General features: G+C 43.8%; 1 protein-coding gene across 10 annotated transcripts in view; it reads right to left on the reverse strand.

Moving 5' to 3' along the window:
- Positions 1-14,432, reverse strand: part of GOLGA4 (golgin A4) — an 80,586-nt gene extending 66,154 nt beyond the window's left edge. For 5 of the 10 annotated variants that reach the window (XM_084857956.1, XM_084857955.1, XM_084857957.1 and 2 more), the window contains exons 1-5: positions 14,095-14,432; positions 10,819-10,911; positions 4,529-4,627; positions 1,008-1,070; positions 289-603 (exon numbers count right to left, since the gene is read on the reverse strand). In XM_084857956.1, coding sequence (XP_084714082.1) covers positions 289-603; positions 1,008-1,070; positions 4,529-4,627; positions 10,819-10,911; positions 14,095-14,184 — 660 coding nt within the window. In that variant the 5' untranslated portion in view covers positions 14,185-14,432. Of the gene's footprint in view, positions 1-288; positions 604-1,007; positions 1,071-4,528; positions 4,628-8,332; positions 8,556-10,818; positions 10,912-14,094 lie in introns of those variants that run through there. The other 5 variants (XM_084857960.1, XM_084857961.1, XM_084857959.1 and 2 more) reach the window with 3 other exon arrangements.
- Positions 14,433-20,513: the final 6,081 nt, after the last annotated feature.

The following is a 20,513-nucleotide window of genomic DNA, read 5'->3' on the forward strand; positions in this document are numbered from 1 at the left end:
TACCACCCCTGCATTACAATATAATGCGATATTTTAAATGCAATGTGGAACCACTGTTTTAATTCTGATTCCAGTTGATAGCAAAAAAGCAGCACTCAAGGGCCTTAGCGTGAAAGAAACCTGGACCAAGTCTTGCATAATCTAAAAGAATTAATTTGGCAAGCAGGAGTGACTATATAAAACAGCATCCCAAAATCATTGTTTGTCGTGCTGACAGGCATACTACAGAAAATTATTCTCTCTCATTCAATCAATTGTTCCCACAAAAAAATTCCAGTATTTTTCTACCTCGGAATATTTGCCCCTGTAGCTGCCTAAACTTCGCTCCATCCTACGCAACCGTTGCAATAGCTGTTCCTTGGGGAGGCTGTCCACATTTCCAGGCAATTCTTCTGCTTCGCTTTCAACGTCAGAGGGTGGATCAAATGTTGGACCAGTAGAATCAAAGTCCAGTTTGTTCAGTGAATCTTTTGAAGAAGTCCGCACTAAAGACTCTTTAGAAGAAGAGCGGAACAAAGATTCTTTTAAGGGACTTCGAAACAATGATTCCATTGAAGGAACTCGAAGCTGAAGCTTCTGTGCAAAGGAATGGACATCACTAAGCTGTAAATAAATAAATATATAAAACAAGGACTGAGTTTCTATACCACATCTTCAGAATATCATACAGCTAGCAAAATATACTGGAAACTTGAAAAATGTTTCACTATCAAGAACAGTAGAAAGAATTTACTATGAAGTTAATGAAATACAAGTACTTCATTAGTTTATTAATACAATTTAATTTTTTAAAAACATAACATGTAAACTTAATTTAGTGGTAAAACAGTATAGTTTATATTGAATTGGATATGTCTGGGGAGACAGTAAACATTTTAAGGCCAAAAATAATATATTTCTTATGACCAAATGAGAATCTTACAAGTATTTGTGTTCTAGTAGTGAGATATTACAGCCACAAGTTTTAAATTAGTCAGTGGCTACAAAACAGAACAGATGTTACATACCTGTGGGGAAGATGGTTCACTTTCACTATTATTAGTGCTGGGCATTTCTTGCTTAGATACATTCTAAAAGGTGAAAAAAGAAAAATATCAATAATAGAACAAGAATACAATGCCCTACGAAGCCCATTTGCATTATACAAAGCAACCCCATGATAACTTTTCATATTCATTTTTTAGTAAATCATTAGTACCTTTATTTTTCAATTGGTTATTAAGATGCTATCATGCACACTGAAACAAGTATATTAAGCAGAAATATGAATCAGCCTCCTGTAATACATAGAACTATAAAGCAGCTGTGTTTACATGGATTAGTATAAGTAAAATAGATAAGATGCTTATGGATTTCTTCAAAGATGTAGAATTTAAACTGAAAATTTATTCCTTAAGGAGAATCTCAAAAGCTAATAAACAATCACAAGTCTAGTTCTCTTCCATGAGGAGAAGTATCCCTACATAAAATATTCTATTCCACCAGAGGCAAACTGGAAACACAAGACTTTGGATTAAGACAGCTCCCTACCCCAACGTCAGAAAAAAAAAACAACCTAAACTGAAATAAACTGCTTGGTTATAAGACATTATATTGGTCTTGTAGTTACCATTAAAAAAAAAGCCCATGAAGTTTAGCACTTCCATTCGTTCAATGTCATTTTAAACATTTCTTTGGCATTTGTTCTTTTGGGATGAAAACATCTTTCAAAATAAAGCCAGCAGTATTGCTGCTCTCAAATCCAAACTATTTAGAGATTTTTAAAGGCTATCTAAGATTCCTCAGGTATAAAAATGCTTTATTAACCATAATGAAAAGCATATCATAAACCACGTAATTCTGTAACACTTCCAATATACACATTGTTTTCTTTGAAAGTACTGGCCAAGATCCAAGAAGCTACTAGCTTAGGTCACCCAGGGGCTTGGGCATACCCAGAAGGCTTTGAGGTTGTTGTTTTATTTGAACAACAGATTCCTATGCCATCTCACAATCTGCCTTGAAATCTTTCCTCATGTTCAAATCTGATTTGACACGCAGCATGATGGGTTGCTATTTACAAAATACCAGTCCAACGTCCTCTTGAGCATATGGAACTAGTCATGCAATACTTTGGATCCTGCCAACATATCCACAATTTAGAAATATTATAACTGTTGTCAGAAAAGGAAACAAACATCCAAGACAAATATCTTGAGGATTAGAAGCACACTCAATATCTGATTTAGGTAATTTCTGGCTTACCAGAATTACAGCAGTGTGGGTTATGAAATAAAAGTGGAACAGACTCTCCTGCTCGTGCACAACAACCCATTGGTTAACTGATGGGTTGTCGTTATGTGCGAACAGACCTATATTCTCACCTGCTTTGCCGTACTTAAGCAACTGGGAGGGGACCACAGAACTAAGTATTTCAGTATAACGGTTGGCAATTAAAACTGGTTAAGTTCATATCACTTCCTCAAAGCCCCAACAATTAGATCATTAAAATTGCATTAAAAAAACTATGGTACGTTAATTACGTTTACAAATGCAGAAACATGATGTGAAGCCAACGTGCTACATCATTACTGACTGCTACTTTGCATACAATGGCTTAAAAAATAAATATTGTAGATTAATATAATTGTAACAATATCGCACATTATAGCATAGGGCACAATCCAGCAGGATGCTCTTCTATGCAAGTCCCACTGAAATAAACAGGAACTGTTCAAGGTGTCTACTTAGCTCTTTCATAGTACCCATAATATTTCAGTGGGGCTTGTACAGGAGACCTTCCTGCTAGACTGTGCTCATAGTCAGTATATTATGTACACCATATGGAACCTATTACTAAAGCTGGTTAATCCTGACCCTAAAATTTTCTACAAACACTGCTAGATGAATACCATTATACAGCACTAATTCAGTACCTACTCAGAACGTAATGCACAACTCACTGGAGATATAATCTATACTATCCTCTTGTTTCAGGACTTTGATTCAGTATGAGGATTCCATCATTCATACATAAGTCTGTCTTAAACCAGTTCACCAATAGGTTTGACAGCATAAGCACTGCCAGAGAGAAACATCCTCCCATTCAGAAAAATAGCTCACCTCCATCATCACTGGACCCCTGTGATTAGTTGAAGGCAAGGCACTTTTCACATACAAACTATAACTGAATCATAAACTGGAAATTAAAATAAGGTTGCAATTCTAAACATCCTTACTTGAAAGCTCAAGTAAATCCAAGTCAATGGGTCTTACTTCAGAGAAAATATGTTTAGGATGGGATTATTAATTTGAAATACACCATTATTCCTCTTTCAGAACATTAACATGCAGAATGCTCCCCCCCACACACACACACACACAGCAGGAAAGCACTTTGACCCTTCTGTGCCCCCACCCAAAATTTGTTTCTGGGCTTTCCACTGTTGCATAGTCAATTTAGCCCCAAAGGAAGTATAAAACCAGATTCTTGCATAGTGTATGCAGTAAATTTAATAAGTTTGTCTGCAGGCTCCTCACTGAAATAATGTCATTGGATGTCCCTAGGATAATATAATACACAGCCTACATACAATTATAAACATTATATTTTATTTTTAAACATATTGTAAATTAAACCTTCTACTGCAGTAACACCAATTCAACAGTGCAAGAGAAAAGCAATTAATGTAGAGCCTCCTACTCTACCACATTTAGCTAGTTCCAACAGTGAGGAGGCAATACAAATGCTACATCCAAATGCCTTAATACTGTATTCCTCAAAGCAGTTTGAAGCTAAATTGCCAGAAGTTCATATGGCAAGCTGGCCTGAACCACTACACCTTATTTCAGCCTCAATTGCTTGCTCTGATTTAATGAGGCACCAACTGAAGATGGTGACATCAGAATCAAAATGGAGTGATAAAGCCCCAAGAAAAGTTTCTATTGTCAGTCCTCTAGCAATAGAATTCCCCTAACGCACAAAAAGAAACCACTGTACTCAGAAGGTCTATTCTACTCCTTGTATTCTTGCTCCAGTTCCTTCCACTTGTCATCATTCTGTAACAGCTCTCTAATCACAATTGCTCTACAGAACTGGATTAGCTTGAGAAAATTATTATTCCTCAATACTGTCAAGTATAACAGACAAAACTCCTTTTCAAGAAGAGATTTGTTACTAAAAGGGAAAAAAAGGAAAGGTGGTGGTTATTCTGCTTTTATTTTTTTAAAAGACAAGACTCAAGACACAGCAATTCTCAGCTATGCTACAAAAATACAATGGCATTTTGTGGTGAATGTTTGAAATAGGTGTCATCAAAGCAATGTTAATTTTTATGTTAAATTAAGCCGATGTTGTTAACAAGTACCCCAACCATGAGTTAATCAAAAAATATACCCTGAGTTTTAGCGCAGAGTTAGCGATATGCCACTCAGTATGTTTTAGTGAGAAACATAAACCAAAAGCAGCATTGGTTCTGCATTCTAGAATTACAGTATCCTCTTGTCCCAGTCAAATTTTCTCTATGACCGATAGAGAGGGGGGACTCACCACACTCTCACTCTTTGGTTTAAGTCGTTTGGTAGGATCCAAAGCAAAGACAGTATACTCAGAAAGAAAAGCAGGCTCTGATATCATCTCAGCTAGCAGCTGTGTCATTCAATGCAAAAAGCAAGAAAATTAAAAATAAAACAATGTAATGAGGTAAAGGGGGAGGAAAACAAAAGCATGTTGCAATTATATCTCACAAATACATTTTTGCATAATGCTTACAAAAACGGCAAAAATATGCAAAGTTACCAAGAAAAATGTATGAACAGAACACACTGAAGGTTGAGTGGAACACTCAAACAAGGACCATAGCACGCCAGGCCTTCCTGTCCTGCGCTCTCTCCCGGAGCGTGCTCAAGTTGCATATATAGGCACAAGTGGACAAAAATGGAAACTGAAGTATTTTAGCATTGTGAACATGTATATTATTGTGTATTGTCAGCTAATACAAGTATCTATGGAACAATTATTGTTCTGATACTTTAGCGTACTTACTTATAATAGGAATTAGTCCTCCAGTTTAAATTCAGTAAAGGCATCTTATGTTTTAAAAAGACACCAGAGAGTTGAACTCCAATATTAAAAGACCTCAGCCGTGCATTTGCTATGTATTATTTATTCAGGTTTCTAGGTGTAATGTTCTTATAAATTCCATGGTATTTTTATGCAGCATTTCGGGAATAAGCAGTACACAATTTAGTGCTTAATATTAAAGGCATGCATATAACTCTGGATGAGAGAATGACACAGCTATAGTCTATTATGATTTCAATATTTTGATTTTAAAAGAAAAATGGCAGCAATATGAGCACACACACACATATAAAAACAAAAAGTGGACTCAAGAAAAAGAGCCACACATACTATTCTAGAGCAACAAAGACTTGTGACACCTTAAAAACTAATACATTTGTATGTCATAAACTTTTGTGGACTACAGTCCATGAGTTGCACTATCTTTGCTTTACTTCTATAAATTACTAGGATAAGGGTCAGCTTGCTTCTGAAGTTTTTTTTTAGCTCTTGCTGGGATTAACTTCAAGTGCTGCCTTCAACTTTGTGCTCTTCTCTGCATCGTTTATGCATGACACTGCTTTTGTGGCCTCATATGTAAGCTGTTGTCTAGAAAACTCCAGCGGGTGGGAGAGAGGTGACAGCAGCCACACTCTTGACATTTGTAACGCTGCATTGGGACTGCTGTGGAAAGAATGTCAGAGGGCCTACAAGGCATATGCAAGCCCTTGTGAACACCTAAAGGAGATTTCTGGGTAGCAACCATAATATTAATACTGCCAAAAACCACTGCAATGAGAAACGTGCTGCAAAGTGGTTAGCACAATGTATACTTTTTAAAAAATATGTTTATCATGAGATTAGACTTGTTTCCAAACGTCATAAGGCCACCAATCAAACCTCATTTTTTATTTTAATACAAACATAGGAGAGAGGGATGCAGATTGCGACACCACATGATCCGTAACCATATCTGTAGCTAAACATATTCATAAAAATGAATGCATGGAGTTTTACAACAGTACTAACAGTAATATAGGGAGATTTAAATCTGAGGGCAAGGAAAAAGTTAGATCATTTGAAGACGTGGATGTATTTTGTTTTCGAACAAAGCAACAGAACTGTCCTCTCTGTGGAGGTTAACTATGGATTAAAAACTTCAAAAGGCGATTAAAAGGAGGAAAACATAATGCATAGCCTATGTAACATCCCTTTAAAGACACCAACAAATAGCTTTCGTATCCAATAATGCAAGCCAGGATTATAAAACCCTGTTTTCTGGGTTTGGACAAAAAGCAAAACAAACCAATTCTGGTTTGTTTAGCCATTCATGCTAGCAGTAGAAGCCAAGCAGGAACAAATTGGCTGCATGCATCAACATGTTCACAGTTAAGATCGAATTTGCCAGAATCCTAGCTTACCATTCCATGCAAACACAGCCAATAACCAAGGTGAGAGCATACGTAGTATGGGGATATTCCTATCTGGTCTCAACTTGCACACACGTAGAGCTCACAAGGGGGCACTCTGATAAGTGGAACCATAAGGAAAGGGCACTATGCCACAAAAAAGCCGGTCTTGAAAATATTCCTATGGATTTGAGCACACTGCTAACAGTTCTCTATCTGTAATCCTTACAGGCACCTTGCCTAGGGACTCTACACACACATCCAACAGCAACTCCCACCCTACTGCTACAACTGAAAGTGCCAAGACACAGCATCCCACAATGGAAGACAGCAACCATGCTACAAAGGAGCACTGCTCTAACTGTTCCCACATCTCCCCCCATCCCCTTTGCCATAGGCTCATGCTGTATCTTGCACAAACTCTAATGCTCCGACACTCTTCCCAACAGCGGTGAGCAGCATCTCCCACACACAGGTAAGCTCTGTTGGCAAAGGCCAGGCACTCTACTCTAGCCCCACTGCCAGCCAAACACTCATAAGTACTTTTACCTTTCAGGATCACAGCCCAGACGCATGCAGAAGAAGCCATTTCTGCACACGCATAGTTCCACTGCAACCCACAAGGGGGAAGAAATCAGTATAATCACTGTCACTGCAGTCTTCCCCTCTCCCTCAGTGGTGGTGGTGGGGATGAACACTGGCTAAACACTCAGCTGGCACCACTCACTCACAAACTCCTACTGCGCATTCAGGTACAGACTATGTGCTCCAGCTGCTGTCCTGCTCATTATTGTCACACACACACACATACACACACACACACACACACACACACACGAGTCTTCCTTTGCTCTCCTCTGTCTGCTCTTCCAGATACATAACCCATCCCACACCCTGCCCCATGGCAGCCACAAGGTAGGTTCATCCAATGACCAGCAACAGTGACCAAGATGCTCCTGGCTGTTCCTTCATGGGATCGTTAACCTACTTGCTTCAGGCAGGCTCCTGTACCCTTGAGCACTCCATGACAGACAGCTATACAACAGATTAGATGTTCTTAACATGGAGCTGGTGCTATAAGGGATGCTGTACCTGATACTCTCACTCACCAGGAAACCCCTCCATCCTGGGATAGGCTGTGAGGGCCTGTACCTTCTGTTAGGCCAAAGAGACAGACTGGGGATACGATTGGTGTACCACCCACCCTGCTACCCAATGGACTCCCTGACTGAGGCAGTCGCGGGTGTGGTGTTGGAAAACCCTAAGACTCTTGTCCTGGTAGATTTCAACATTCATGCTGAGGCTGCCTTAAGAGGACCAGCTCAGGACTTCATGTCCTCCATGACAACCATGAGGCTGTTTCAGTTTGTCACCGGTCCAACACATAGGGCAGGCATACCCTTGACTTGGTCTTTGCCTCTGGGCATGATGGGGGTGGTCTGGATATTGGAGGGGTGGAAATTATCCCATTGTTATGGTCAGACCATTTCCTGGTGAAATTTTGTCTCACAGTGCCAGTCCCCCCCTGTAGGTATGGCAACCCATTAAGATGTCCGCCCCCGAAGACTTATGGAATCAGAACGATTCCTGAATGCTTGGAGGGATTTTTCAGTAGCCAGAGCCGGTGATTCTGTTGAGGCCCTTGTCACACTGTGGAATGGTGAAGTGCAAAGGGCCATTGACACAATCACTTCAGTGCCCTCTTTGGCACTGTGGCACTCAGAAGGCCCCCTCATTTACTGGGGAGTTCCAGACAATAAAACAGGTCAGAAGATGGCTGGAGCATAAGTGGCGTAAAACTCGTCATGAAGATGATCCAATACGTGTAAGAGCTTATAATCATGCCTACTGCATGGTGGCAAAGGCAGAAAAGAAGGCTTACTTGGCCACCTCCATCGCATTCTTGAGTAACTGTCCAGCCAAGCTTTTCCGAGTGGTTCGGGGGCTGCTTACATCAAACCCAGTGAATCCAGTACTGGAACCCTCGAAGGCCCACTGTGATGAGTTTGCAAGACACTTCAAGGATAAAATCGTTCACCTTCATGCTGACTTGAACACCACTATTGATGCAGTGTCTGTTGAGGTGTCCAGTGCATCATCTTATCCTGTTTTGTGAGATCAATTTCAGTTTTTGGAGCCTAAGGATGTGGACAAGATGCTTGCATCCATACAACCCACCACAAGCTCTCTCGACGCTTGCCCATCATGGCTTCTTCAAGCTAACCTTGGGGGACTGACCGGATGGATCAGGGGAGTGGTGAATGCATCACTGCGTGCTGATGTGTTCCCTGCTGCCTTGAAGGAGGCAGTGGTACAACTATTCCTGAAAAAACCTCCCTTGATCCTGAGATCTATGCTATCGCCCCATCACAAATACCTCGTTTCTGAGTAAGGTGCTTGAGAGAGTGGTGCAGGTGCTCTTGAATTAAACTGATTATCTGGATCAATTCCAGTCTAGGTTCAAGCCCAGTTTTAGGGCGGAATTGGCCTTTGTCACTCTGATGGATGACCTTCTTCGGGAGAGGGACTGGAAGAGTGAGATCCTGTTACTACTTCTTGATCTTTCAGCAGCTTTTGATACCGTTGACCACAGTATCCTCCTGGACCGCCTCAGTGAGCTGGAGGCACTGTTCTACTGTGGTTCAACTTGTACTTGTGGAGTCAGTTCTAGAGAACAGCATTGGGTGACTGTACCTCAGTCCCATGGCAGTTGAACTGTGGGGACCCTGTCCCCAATGTTATTTATTATCTATATGAAGCCGGTGGGAACAGTCATCAGGAGATCTGGAGAAAGGTGTCACCAATATGCTGACGACACCCAGTTCTATTTCTCTGTGACATGTGAATCAGGAGAGGCTGTGCGTGTTCTGAACCGGTGCCTGGATGCAATTATGGCTTGGATGAGGGCCAATAAACTGAAGCTGAATCCCAGTAAGACAGAGGCACTATGGGCTGCCAGTTCCCAGGTCTGGGAATTGGGGTGTTTGCCTGTTGGGGTTGCACTCCCTCTGAAGGAGCAGGTTCATAGTCTGGGGGTGCTCCTGGATCCATCTTTGTCCCTGGAGGTCCAGGTGGCCTCGGTGGCCTGGAGCACCCATTACCAACTTCGGTTGGTACGCCAGCTACCCGTTCCTGGATAGGGATAGCCTAACCACAGTGATCGATGCACTGGCAACCTAAGCATTAGACTACTGCAATGTGCTCCATGTAGGGCTGCCCTCATGCGTGGTTCAGAAGCTGCAGCTAGTGCAGAATGCAGCAGTTAGGGTGCTCACTTGGACACCTTCCTACGCTCACGTAACACCTGTGCTAAAAGAACTGCACTGGCTGCCTATTAGCAACCGAGCCACATACAAAGTTATGTTATTGTCATATAAAGCCCTAAACAATCTGGGACCAGGATACCTAGCTGACCACCTTCCCTTATACATACTCAGGTGACCTTTAAGATCGGCAGAGGAAGCCTTGCTGGTTATTCCAAAATGAACAGAATGTTGCCATGAAGTAACCAGATGGCGGGCCTTCTCTGTAGCAGCACCCACAATCTGGAAACCCCTCCCTCACGTAGTTCAGGAGGCAGAAAATGTGACATCTTTTAAACACCTCCTGAAAACACACTTGTTCACCCAGGCTTTCCCTGGACTATAAATTATTTATGCCACTCCATTTTACTGTTCCTTGATTTTTTACTGTAGTTGGTAGTGTTTTTAATGCTGTGTTTTAATGATGGGTTTTTAATATTGGATTTTAATATTATGAACCACTGACAGATTTTATTATATTCAGGGGTATATAAATACCACAAATAAATAAATAAATAAATAAATTACTTTGCTCTCTGCCAAGCCATACCCCAAGGCACAGGAGCCCTGCTGGAGTTACTCACCGCAAACCCCAAATGTGTGTGTGTGGGGGGGTTCCTTTCAGGTTCTCCTCCATCTTGGACTGTTTTTAATAACTGTGTTAAGGTCATAAGACTTTGCTCCATGTGCTGTTTCTGCGCCACTATGGAGTAGTAGATAGGTAACCCTTACTCACACCCTCATATGACCCAGCTTCAGCTGGCCTCAGGATGCGACTTGAGGGGACCTGGCTGTTGAAACTGGCCAACATCATTTTGGCAATCTTAACCTTGAGTTTTAGGGAACTGGAACTTTCATACTCTGTCATTCAATTTGATTTTGCGAGTTCATCTTTTTACACTGTTTGTGTGTCTTATCGTTTGTCTGATATTCTTGCCCTGTGCTGCATATCTTTAACATTTCATCTTTTTTCATATTTTTTTCGTTGATTTTCCCTTTCTCATGGTTTCACGATTATTTGGTGATACCTCTGTCCCCCTTTTTAGCAGACAGATTTTCAGCCTACCTCTCTGTTGGGTGTTAAAGTGCCTTCGTCATTTTGTTCTACAAGTGAAGATGTTCTACTCCTGGTTATTGATGGTGAAGATGTAGAGGGTCCCTGCAAAAGAAGTAACAGTAATGAACAACAGCTAGCTCCTGCACACCAACAACCATAAGCAGCATTGGATACACCTAATTCCACTAGTTAGGGTACTGCCTGATAACCCATCCCAACTTTTGATAATGATTTCAGGTCTGTAAATATCAGTTTTCTTGAAGTCAACTCAAGATGTGGAGCCACCTTGGACAACAGATTCCAATACAGCTGTCACAAAGCACATTCTTGTTGTTTTCCATATTTAAATATTTCCATACCTTAGACCAGAACTCATACGGTGTTAATTCTGTGGTGTTTTGAGCTCAAGTGATCAATTCGTGAACATTACTGTATGGTTTTAATATTTAATTTTACATACATTGTTTTAAATAAAGATTTTACTATTAGGGAGCAAACCTATGGCCACTAGTCAGCAGCTGGATGGCCATAGGATATGTGGTTTTCCAGGAACCGACCTCGGAGCCCGCGCTCCAAGGTTGGTTCCTGGAGAACCGACCTTCCCGTCCTTCCGCACTGCCTCTCAGGCAGCACAGAATGGCCCCATGTTCCCCACTCGGAAGAGGACCATGGAGCAGCCAAAACACGGCATTCGGGGGGGGGGGTGGCTGCCGAAGCGGGGAAGGCGGAAATGCCAGTATGACATATCCTATACTGGATATCCTATGTCGTCCAGCAGCCTCCTCCCCTGCTCCATCTTCCTGCGGCTAGACAGCCAAAATCAGCTGTCTAGCCACAAATGCAGGGCAGGAGAAGCGTGGAGGGAACAATCCCCTCTGTGCTTCTCCTGCCCTGCATTGGATAGGTGGTCACTTCCAAGTCTGGAGGCGGCCACTTATCCCCATAGGATTGCGCCCCATAGGACTGCGCCTTTTCAACTGTGCTAACTGATACCATAACTCTCTAAAACTCAAGAAAACATTGCCAAAGACACTAATCAGTGAGTTCATTTAGGAGGAGGACTAGTTGTATGGAGTAGTCATCGTGCATCCTGTCAAGACTGTGATTTGTGCCACCCTGAAGGCAACACTAGTGAGGTACCATCTAATGTACATATACTTGACCATACATCGAAGCCTTTGCTGGGAGCATTTCTTCAAATGCGCCTGCCTTATGCAAGGAAATGGATGGTGACCAGGAATAGTGCCTTTTAGGCCCCACCTTCGGAATACTCTCCCCAAGGAGAGCTGCCTGGCTCCTACTTCAAATTTTGGCAACAGGTGAGAACATGTTTATTTACCCAAGCCTTTTTAAACATCAGTTACTGTTATTTTAATCTGCGTTTGTTACTTTATCCTGCAGCTATGCTGTTTTATTCTGCCTTTTTTCTTTTACAGTACTTGTATTTTTATTTTTACTTTTTATCGTTAGCCACTCTGAAAGCCTTACTGAAGCCTTATCAGATCTGATCTACACATGCAGCAGAATAAGGAAGTAAACTGCTGAGCCACTAGAGTGAACTGTACCACTTCAGACAGAAGATGAGTGATCACATTTTTTTAATGCTCCCCTACATGAAAACCTCCCTACAAACAGAAAACAAGCACAGTAACCAAAGGGATGGGTAGGACCCCTGAACGCTCCCTGCTATATGAATTTTCTATTTACTATGATTTTTAGATATGGAGGAGCACTGAAAAATGGTATTCTCCCCCTGCAGTCTGATGCAATCCAGTTTACTATCTCCTCACTTTACCACCTCATTATTCTACATGTGTAGACGAAGCCTCAGAAAGTATGCTGCTTATAGTTGCCCACCAAAATACTCCAGAATTTCCAGTCACTAAAGAATGAAATTACAGCAAGTAGGGGCAGGTTCACATAGCTTTTTGTAATGGCTCTTTAACTACTGTTTTAAGAAATCTACAGGGGAGCACGATTTGACTGAAATCGGAGGAGTGGGGAGTCAGGGGCTGACACTTGTGGATTTCAGTAACAGCCCATCACATTTCCCTCCATAATTCAATCACTGAGAATCACAGAAAAGATGCACCCTTTTATGTAGAATCACTTAGGGAAAATGTTCATGTAATCACTTGCCTATAGCAACTGCTCCTTGCGTTGCTCTGACTCTGCCATTCTACAGAGAAAAGATGACCTAATGGAAGGTGGCAGAATGTATCACACCAGGGTGGCTTTTAAACTCCCCAAAGTAATTACTTTGGTTTGGAGCCAGGCTTAGTCATGCTTAGAGTAGAACCACTGAAATTAGTGTGCCTACTCTAAGCCTGACTAACTCTTTGAACCTAATCATGTAAACAGCCTTTAAACAAATTCTCAAAAAGCAAAGGATGACAACTTGCTCCACATCATGAGTTACACTGCTCTGCACATTTTGTTTTACCGTTGCCAGATTCCCAACAGAGATTGCAGTAACTTGCTCTTCCTCTTTCAAACGCTCATTGCTCCTGCCACCAGGGGATATATTACATTGCTTATAATTATCCATATTTATTAAAAGAGGCCGGTGTGCCTCTTTTAAGAATTTGGCATTGAAACAAAGTATTTACACAGAAAAGAGTTGTCAAGAAAGAAACACGTTATTAGCACAGTCAAAACACACACCCGAGGAAAAGCCCCCCAGTAAATTTGTTGCATTCGATCTTTCAAACACAGACTTGGGAACAAATATCACTGAATTCAAAAGGGCTTCAGGGTGTGTGCGTGTGTGTATACACACACCCTACTTCCTGGTACATTTAGACTGCAATCCTGCGAGCACTTAGGTGGGAGTAACCTCCACCAAACTCAATGGGGCCTACTTCCGAGAAGACGCATATGGGATTGCACTGCTGAGGTTGCTACTGAACTCAGTGGCATTGACTTACCAGTACACACGCACAGGATCAGACCGCAGCTTTGAGAAGGCGGGGGTGGGTAACTATTTCACACTAGTGAACTCTCGAGGAGGCACCCTGAGTCTGAGCTATTTACAGCCGTCTTTCCCCCGCCCCCACCTCCCCAGGGTGACAGCAAGGTCGAGGGGAATATTTACATCTCTACGTCAGGACCACGCAGCGCACGAAGGGGCCCCCGCACAAATAAAAGCGCCGGCCGCCAAAGCCCCTCTTTTTCTTCTCTTCCGAAACTACCCCCCTCCCAGTCCACCGCGGAAACTCCCGAGGCGGCGGCTCCCCCCCAAGCCAGGCTGACTCGGGGGCTGCGCCTCCTTGCTCCGTCGCGTACCTGGGGCGGGTTCGGGGCGCCACCGCCGAGGCTCCGCGGCGCCGGCGACGTTTGCTCCTCGCTGATTTTCTGCTTCAGTTTCTTGAACATGACGACGGGCCGAGAGCAGCGGCCGAGTGAGGTAAAGGAAAACGAGGCTGCGGCAACGGCGGCCGGGCGAGCGAGTCTCCGTCCGGGCCCGGGTAGAGGTGGGCGGTAGTGTTTTCCGCTTTACCTCACGAACAGCCCCGCTAGAGCAGTGCGAGGAGAGGGTGTAATGGCCGCTGACTCCACCAGCTGCCCGCTCCCTGCCCCCAACAGCCGCTTCCCCTCTTTCCTGGGCTCCCCCTCACGAAAGCGGCAGGTGAGCCAGCAGCAGCGGCAGCACGCATGCGCGGCCAACGTGGACCCGCAGAAGGCCAGAGCGACTACGGCGAGGGACGAGGTCCAAACTTCGTTCAGGATGTGCGAGTCGGGTAGCTCGCGTTGTGTCTCCATTGTTCGTGATCGTGCGTTCAAGTACAGGGTATGTTTACATACAGTTTTTTACCTACTGAAAGCTTTTACAGCTCGATTTTGTATATGCTTAGCTCGGAAGCAAATCCCACGAAGTGCAATGGAGCTTACTCCCAGGCAGCCCACGGAGTTTTGCTGCCTGAGGCGCCCCTGCCCCCCGCCGTCCTGTTGCTTACTACCCAAAGCTGGCCTAGTTTTTTTGACACCTGAGGTAAACTATATCTCTCAAGCACCTCTCCTTGGTAGTAAAAATGGTGTTGTTGTTGTTGTTATTATTTATATTATCATCATATGAGGGCATACTCTAAAATGAATGACTGTGAATCACTATTCTTTATTACTATTTTAGGTTGTTCTATTAGTTGTGAACGCTAATAAAAGATGGAAAGTACAAGAGTGTGTTCAGATCAACTGTACATCATGAGAAGGCCATTTTCTTAAGTACTGCTTACGCTGACTGAATTTTTTAAAATTGTATTTCATCTACAGTAGTGTATTTATCCTCAAATAATAAAATGTTGAAAACACTTTTTTCCTTTCCTTTTGCATTTTCCTATTTTTTATTTCAAATATGCCTACATTGCTTGGATTGCACTTGCTTTAAAAATAATTCCCCTACTTTCATAGGAGCATAGTATTGGGTGGTTTTTTTTTAAATTGCCTTTCATTCTGTGGATGGAGGGAGCAATCCTATGGCTGCTAGACAGCGGCTAGATGGCCATAGGATATGCTGTTATCCGGAAACCAACCTCAGAGCCCATGCTGCGTGGTCAGTTCCCAGAGAACCAACCTCCCCCCACTTCCGCACTGCCTCGGAGGCAGTGTGGAACAGCCCCATTCTGCGTGCTTGCAAGAGGAGCATAGAGCGGCCGGAAAGGGGCATGGCTGGGGGCATTCCGGGGCAGGGAGAGTGTAGCTGCCTGTATAACACATCCTATGTGTCATACAGCAGCCTCCTTCCCTGCTCTGTGCTCCTGTGTCTAGACATCGTCTGTCTAGCAGCAAAAGCAGGACAGGAGGAGCGCGGAGGGAACGATCCCCTCCGTGCTTCTCCTGCCTTGCTTTGACTAAGTGGTCGCCTATGTAGATAGGATTGTGCCCTAAATTGTTCATAGGAAGTGTTGTCTGAAGAATTCCTACTGAATCAGGATTTTGATGGTATTAAGCACTGCATTATGTGTGAATCACCCTGTCCAGACATCCCCAGGAGTTTTGAGCTAACCATGTTGGCTTAGTGTGACTTCTGAACAGGTGTCTGTCCCAACCAGTGGTGGTTTATTAGCCACAGATTAACTACATTCACTAACCACTTGGTGCAAGATGGTTAGTGGGCTCTACCATGGCTTAGTGTGATGTCTGAACAGCCTCTGTGGTTAACTGACAGCTGACATAGAGCTCCGCAGCAAGAGCAGCCGAAGAAGGAGTAGCTGCCGAGCACCAAAATGGCCGACAGCTCGAAGGCCACTGGGATGCATGGCCACCCACGTGGAGGACTGCGGGTTCCTGCAGGAGAGAGGGTGGTTAGAGAATGGTTAGCCTAACCACATTGCGGAAGTGGTACCTGCACATGTAGCAGTAGCACTCACAGTGGTTAGCGGTAACCACCGTTCACCACGGTAGCCTAGCTACCCTTCCCCAGTGTGCATCTGAACAGGGCCTATGTGTGAGACGGCTTGACTCCTTGTTGATGGATGTTTTGCACAATGATAATAAAATGTAATCAAATGAGATCAAGTTGGGTAACATCTGAAAAACATTTCTCTGATAGAGGTAACGGTACTAACCATGAAGTAGAAAGAACAATTATAGAGATATATATTTCAGAAAAATACTCAAACATCAGCACATGGATGCCAACATATACAGTCAGGGCCAGAAATATCGGAACAAGGATAACTGTTTTGGCGGTTGGCCTCTGTACACCACCACATTGAAGGTGAAAGAAAACACACCCAGATGGGAGCGAAGTCAGGACTTTCAGCTGTAATTCAAGGGGTTTGACAAAAGTGGGGCACCAACCATTCAGGAAGTACAGCCAGTGGCATACCGCCCCCCCATCGTTGGTGGCTCATAAGTCATGGAACAAACCAACATCATTTCAAACTTAAGGATCGCCTTTAATACCTGGATGAAAATCCTTTGCAGTCAATGACTGCCTGAAGTCTGGAACCCATGGACATGACCAAATATGGAGTTTCCTCCCTCGAGATGCTTTGCCAGGCCTTTACTGCAGCTGCCTTCAGCTGCTGCTTGTTTGTGGGTCTTTCTGCCTTCAGTCTTATCTTCAGTAAGTGAAAAGCATGCTTTATTGGGTTGGGATCAGGTGACTGACTTGGCCATTGAAGAACATCCCACTTCTTTGCCTTGAGAAACTCTTGGGTAGCTTTTGCTGTATGTTTTGGGTCATTATCTATCTGCAATATGAAGCGGCGTCCTATCAGTTTGGCAGCATTCGGCTGAATTTGAGCAGAAAGTATACAGTTCAGAATTCATCCTGTTGCTTTGATCAGCAGTCAGGTCATCAATAAACACCAGTGACCTGGTTCCATTAGCAGCCATACATGCCCATGCCATAACACTGCCTCCACCATGTTTGACAGATGATGTGGTATGCTTTGGATCATGAGCTGTTCCTTTCCTTCTCCATTCTTTTCCCATCATTCTGGTACAAGTTAATCTTGGTTTTATCAGTCCAAAGAAAGTTATTCCAGGACTGGGCAGGCTTTTTTTAGGTGTTTGCTGGCAAAGGCTAATCTGGCCTTTCGGTTCTTGAGCGTTACCAGTGGTTTGCACCTTGTGAAGCCTCTCTATTTACATTCATAAAGCCATCTCTTGACCGTAGATGTTGACAATGACATGCCTACCTCCACAAGAGTGTTCTTGACCTGGCTAGATGTTGTGAAAGCGTTCCTCTTCACCATGAGCAGAATTCTGCGGTCATCCAGTTTAGTTGTCTTCCGTGGTCTTCCAGGCCTTTTGCTGTTGCTGAGCTTGCCAGGTAATTCCTTCTTTTTCAGGATGTTCCAAACCGCTGTATTGGCCACTCCCACTGTTTTTGCTATCTCTCTGATGGGTTTATTTTGTTTCCTCAGCCTAATGATGGGCTCCTTCACTAGCATGGACACCTCTTTGGACCTCATGTTGGGAGTTCCAGTGAACAGCTACCAAATGCAAATGTAACACTCAGAACCACCTCCAGACCTTTTATCTGCTTGATTGGTCATGGGGTACCCAGGAAACAGGCCACACCTGGCCATGCAGCTGCTTGTCAGCCATTCCTTCCATTACTTATGAGCCACCAACGATGGGGGGGGGGGTGTATGCCACTGGTTGTACTTCCTGAATGGTTAGTGCCCCACTTTTGTCACAGCCCTTGAATTACAGCTGAAAGTCCTGACTTCACTCCCATCTGGGTGTGTTTCCTTTCAACTTCAATGTGGTGGTGTACAGAGGCCAACCGCCAAAACAGTTATCCTTGTTCCAGGATTTCTGGCCCTGACTGTAGACTGCACAAAGTTAAATCATACCCCTCAAATGAAAGAACTACCACATCTAACACCTAATGCAGGTGAGCGACACCTACTTATTTCCCTTCCTGCATGCCAGTGGCAGCCCAAGGCCTTCAACTTTTTTAGGGCCGTGGGCACATTTGGAATTTTGAGAGGGCCATGGCCACTCTCACAAAATGGCTGCCAAGGGCTTGTCTGTTCATAAAATGGCTGCCATAGTGGGCATAGCTGGTCACCAAACATGCAAATTTCAGAAAACCAACTGGTGAGACTAAATGAAAAGTAACTTGCCCAAGAACAAGGTAGAGGTGAGGTCTGAGCTCCAAAATGCTATTTTGAGCCCAGATAAAGATGGTGCTGTAGGGTGCAGCTTCACTTTGCAGCATGCCAGCCTCCCAGTTTATTTTTTTTTTAAGCTTAAGAAATATAATAAAAATCAGAGGCAGGGGCTCACAGACAGAGGTGTCTGTGAGCACATTGCACTGACAATCTGTATCCAAACTTGTGGGGCACACCATTTTTGCCTTTAAAAGAAGTTTGGTATAGTTGATGCTGTTTTTCATTCTCCACCCTCTTCACAAACAAACCTCCACCCTCACCTTTGGAACTTTCCATATATTATTCACTACAGAGTTCTGTCATTTTCTCATACAAAATATGTCCAGCAGCACAATCCTATGCATGTCTACTTAGATGGAAGTCCCATTGATTTCAATCAGACATACTCCCAGGTAAGTGTTGTAGGATTGCAGCCTAAGTATATAATGTACTTGACGTTTGGAGGCTTCAAAAGAACAAGGTTTGTAACATGTAGCTAGGTACAGTGAGGCCTATGGTTTTGAAATTTTCTTGAGAACAAGAAACATTCCTTCAATCATATTTCTAACAGGGTTTTTTTGTGCCTTTCAGCCTTAATCTAATGTTAAAAGCAGTCAATTCAACTGGTAACAGCTTTCTGAAAAGTCAAGAAAATCACACCATGGAAAAGTGGCATATATTATTCATGCAGCTTTCAGTACTGCTTTGCAAATGCACAATTAAAATGCTCATCCTTTAAAATCAGCTCAAGTAGGAACAGGCTAAAGAGTGAGCCAGCACTCCAGATAACAACGTTTCTTGACACTAAAAAATGTATCCAGCATTTTCACCTGTTTTGTGCCAAAGAGGCTCCCCAAGCAGCATACAGATCAATAAAAAAACAAGATAGTCTCTGTGCTCAGATCTATAATCTAAAATATACAACATAAAAGAAAAAAATGGATGGAGGGGGAAGAAGAAATCAAGCAAACCTACACACTGCTTTTTAAAATTAGAAAGTTCTAATAGCAACTGGCTGGAATTGGAACAATTCAGGGATAAGAGGACCCAAAAGGATCTGATTTCTTTAAAAAGCTGATGGAGTTGGCCCTGTAAGACTTGCTACCCTTCTCCTCCTCTGCTGTAGCTAGCTGATGGAATGGCTGCCAACAAGTGATAAATTGAGGCTTATTGTCAATTTCTCATTACACTCTATGGTGCAGCTCCCAGGAAGCCATGGTTTCCATGAAGTCCCGAGGTGCTCCTGTGAAGATGGCCTCTGAATGTACGTTGAAGTCCCCCAACACCAATAAGTTAGGGGACTGTACATGCACATCAGAGACCACCTCAAGCACCTCGGCCAGGGAGTCAGTCGTGCAGCGGGGTGGACGGTACACGAGCAGAATCCCCAGACTGCCCTTCGGGCCCAACCTCCAGTACCTGCACTCAGCAACCTTGGTCTCCCGGAGAGGGGGTCTGGTGAAGACCAAGGACTCTCGGTAGATAACAGCCACTCCCCCTCCCCGATCCCCAGCCCTCGGCTGCTGTGCATACGAAAATCCGGCCGGACACATGGCTGCAAGGATTGGAGCAGCAGCCTCAGCCAGCCAGGTCTCCGTAATACATGCCAGGTCTGCACCCCCATCCAGGATCATGTCATGGATGAGGGAGGTTTTCTGGGTAACAGACCTGGCATTGCAGAGCAGCAAACGAAGGCCAGAAGATGGAGTCACACCTCCCCCAGCCATTCTTTGGCTCTGGACAGGCCCGGAGCTGGGGACAGATACTACACATCTCTCCCTTGTTCCCCTTACCTGGCATGGCCTGCCCCTAGCACTCCGCCAGCGCCTTCCCCCCAGCCTCGGTATGTTCTGGCCCCCAACACTCCCCCCACTTCCTCCATCAGGTGGACACATGCCCCCTCGCTCCCGCCTATCAGGCAGGCTACCCACCCCTAAAAACACAACAAGGTTTGCGAGAAAACCTCATCAGCCACAATAGAGTTACGGTTAAGGAGGTTGTGGTAATGCTCTTTCCAACGCAGTGCAATAGACTCTTTTTCCTTTAGAAGTTCGGCACCATCTATTGAGCGTAAGGGGTTTGTACCATGGTTTGTTG

This window comes from Heloderma suspectum, chromosome 5 (genome assembly GCF_057233095.1).
Source record: "Heloderma suspectum isolate Gila_16-S chromosome 5, 16-S_ref, whole genome shotgun sequence".
NCBI classification, from domain to species: Eukaryota; Metazoa; Chordata; class Lepidosauria; order Squamata; family Helodermatidae; genus Heloderma; species Heloderma suspectum.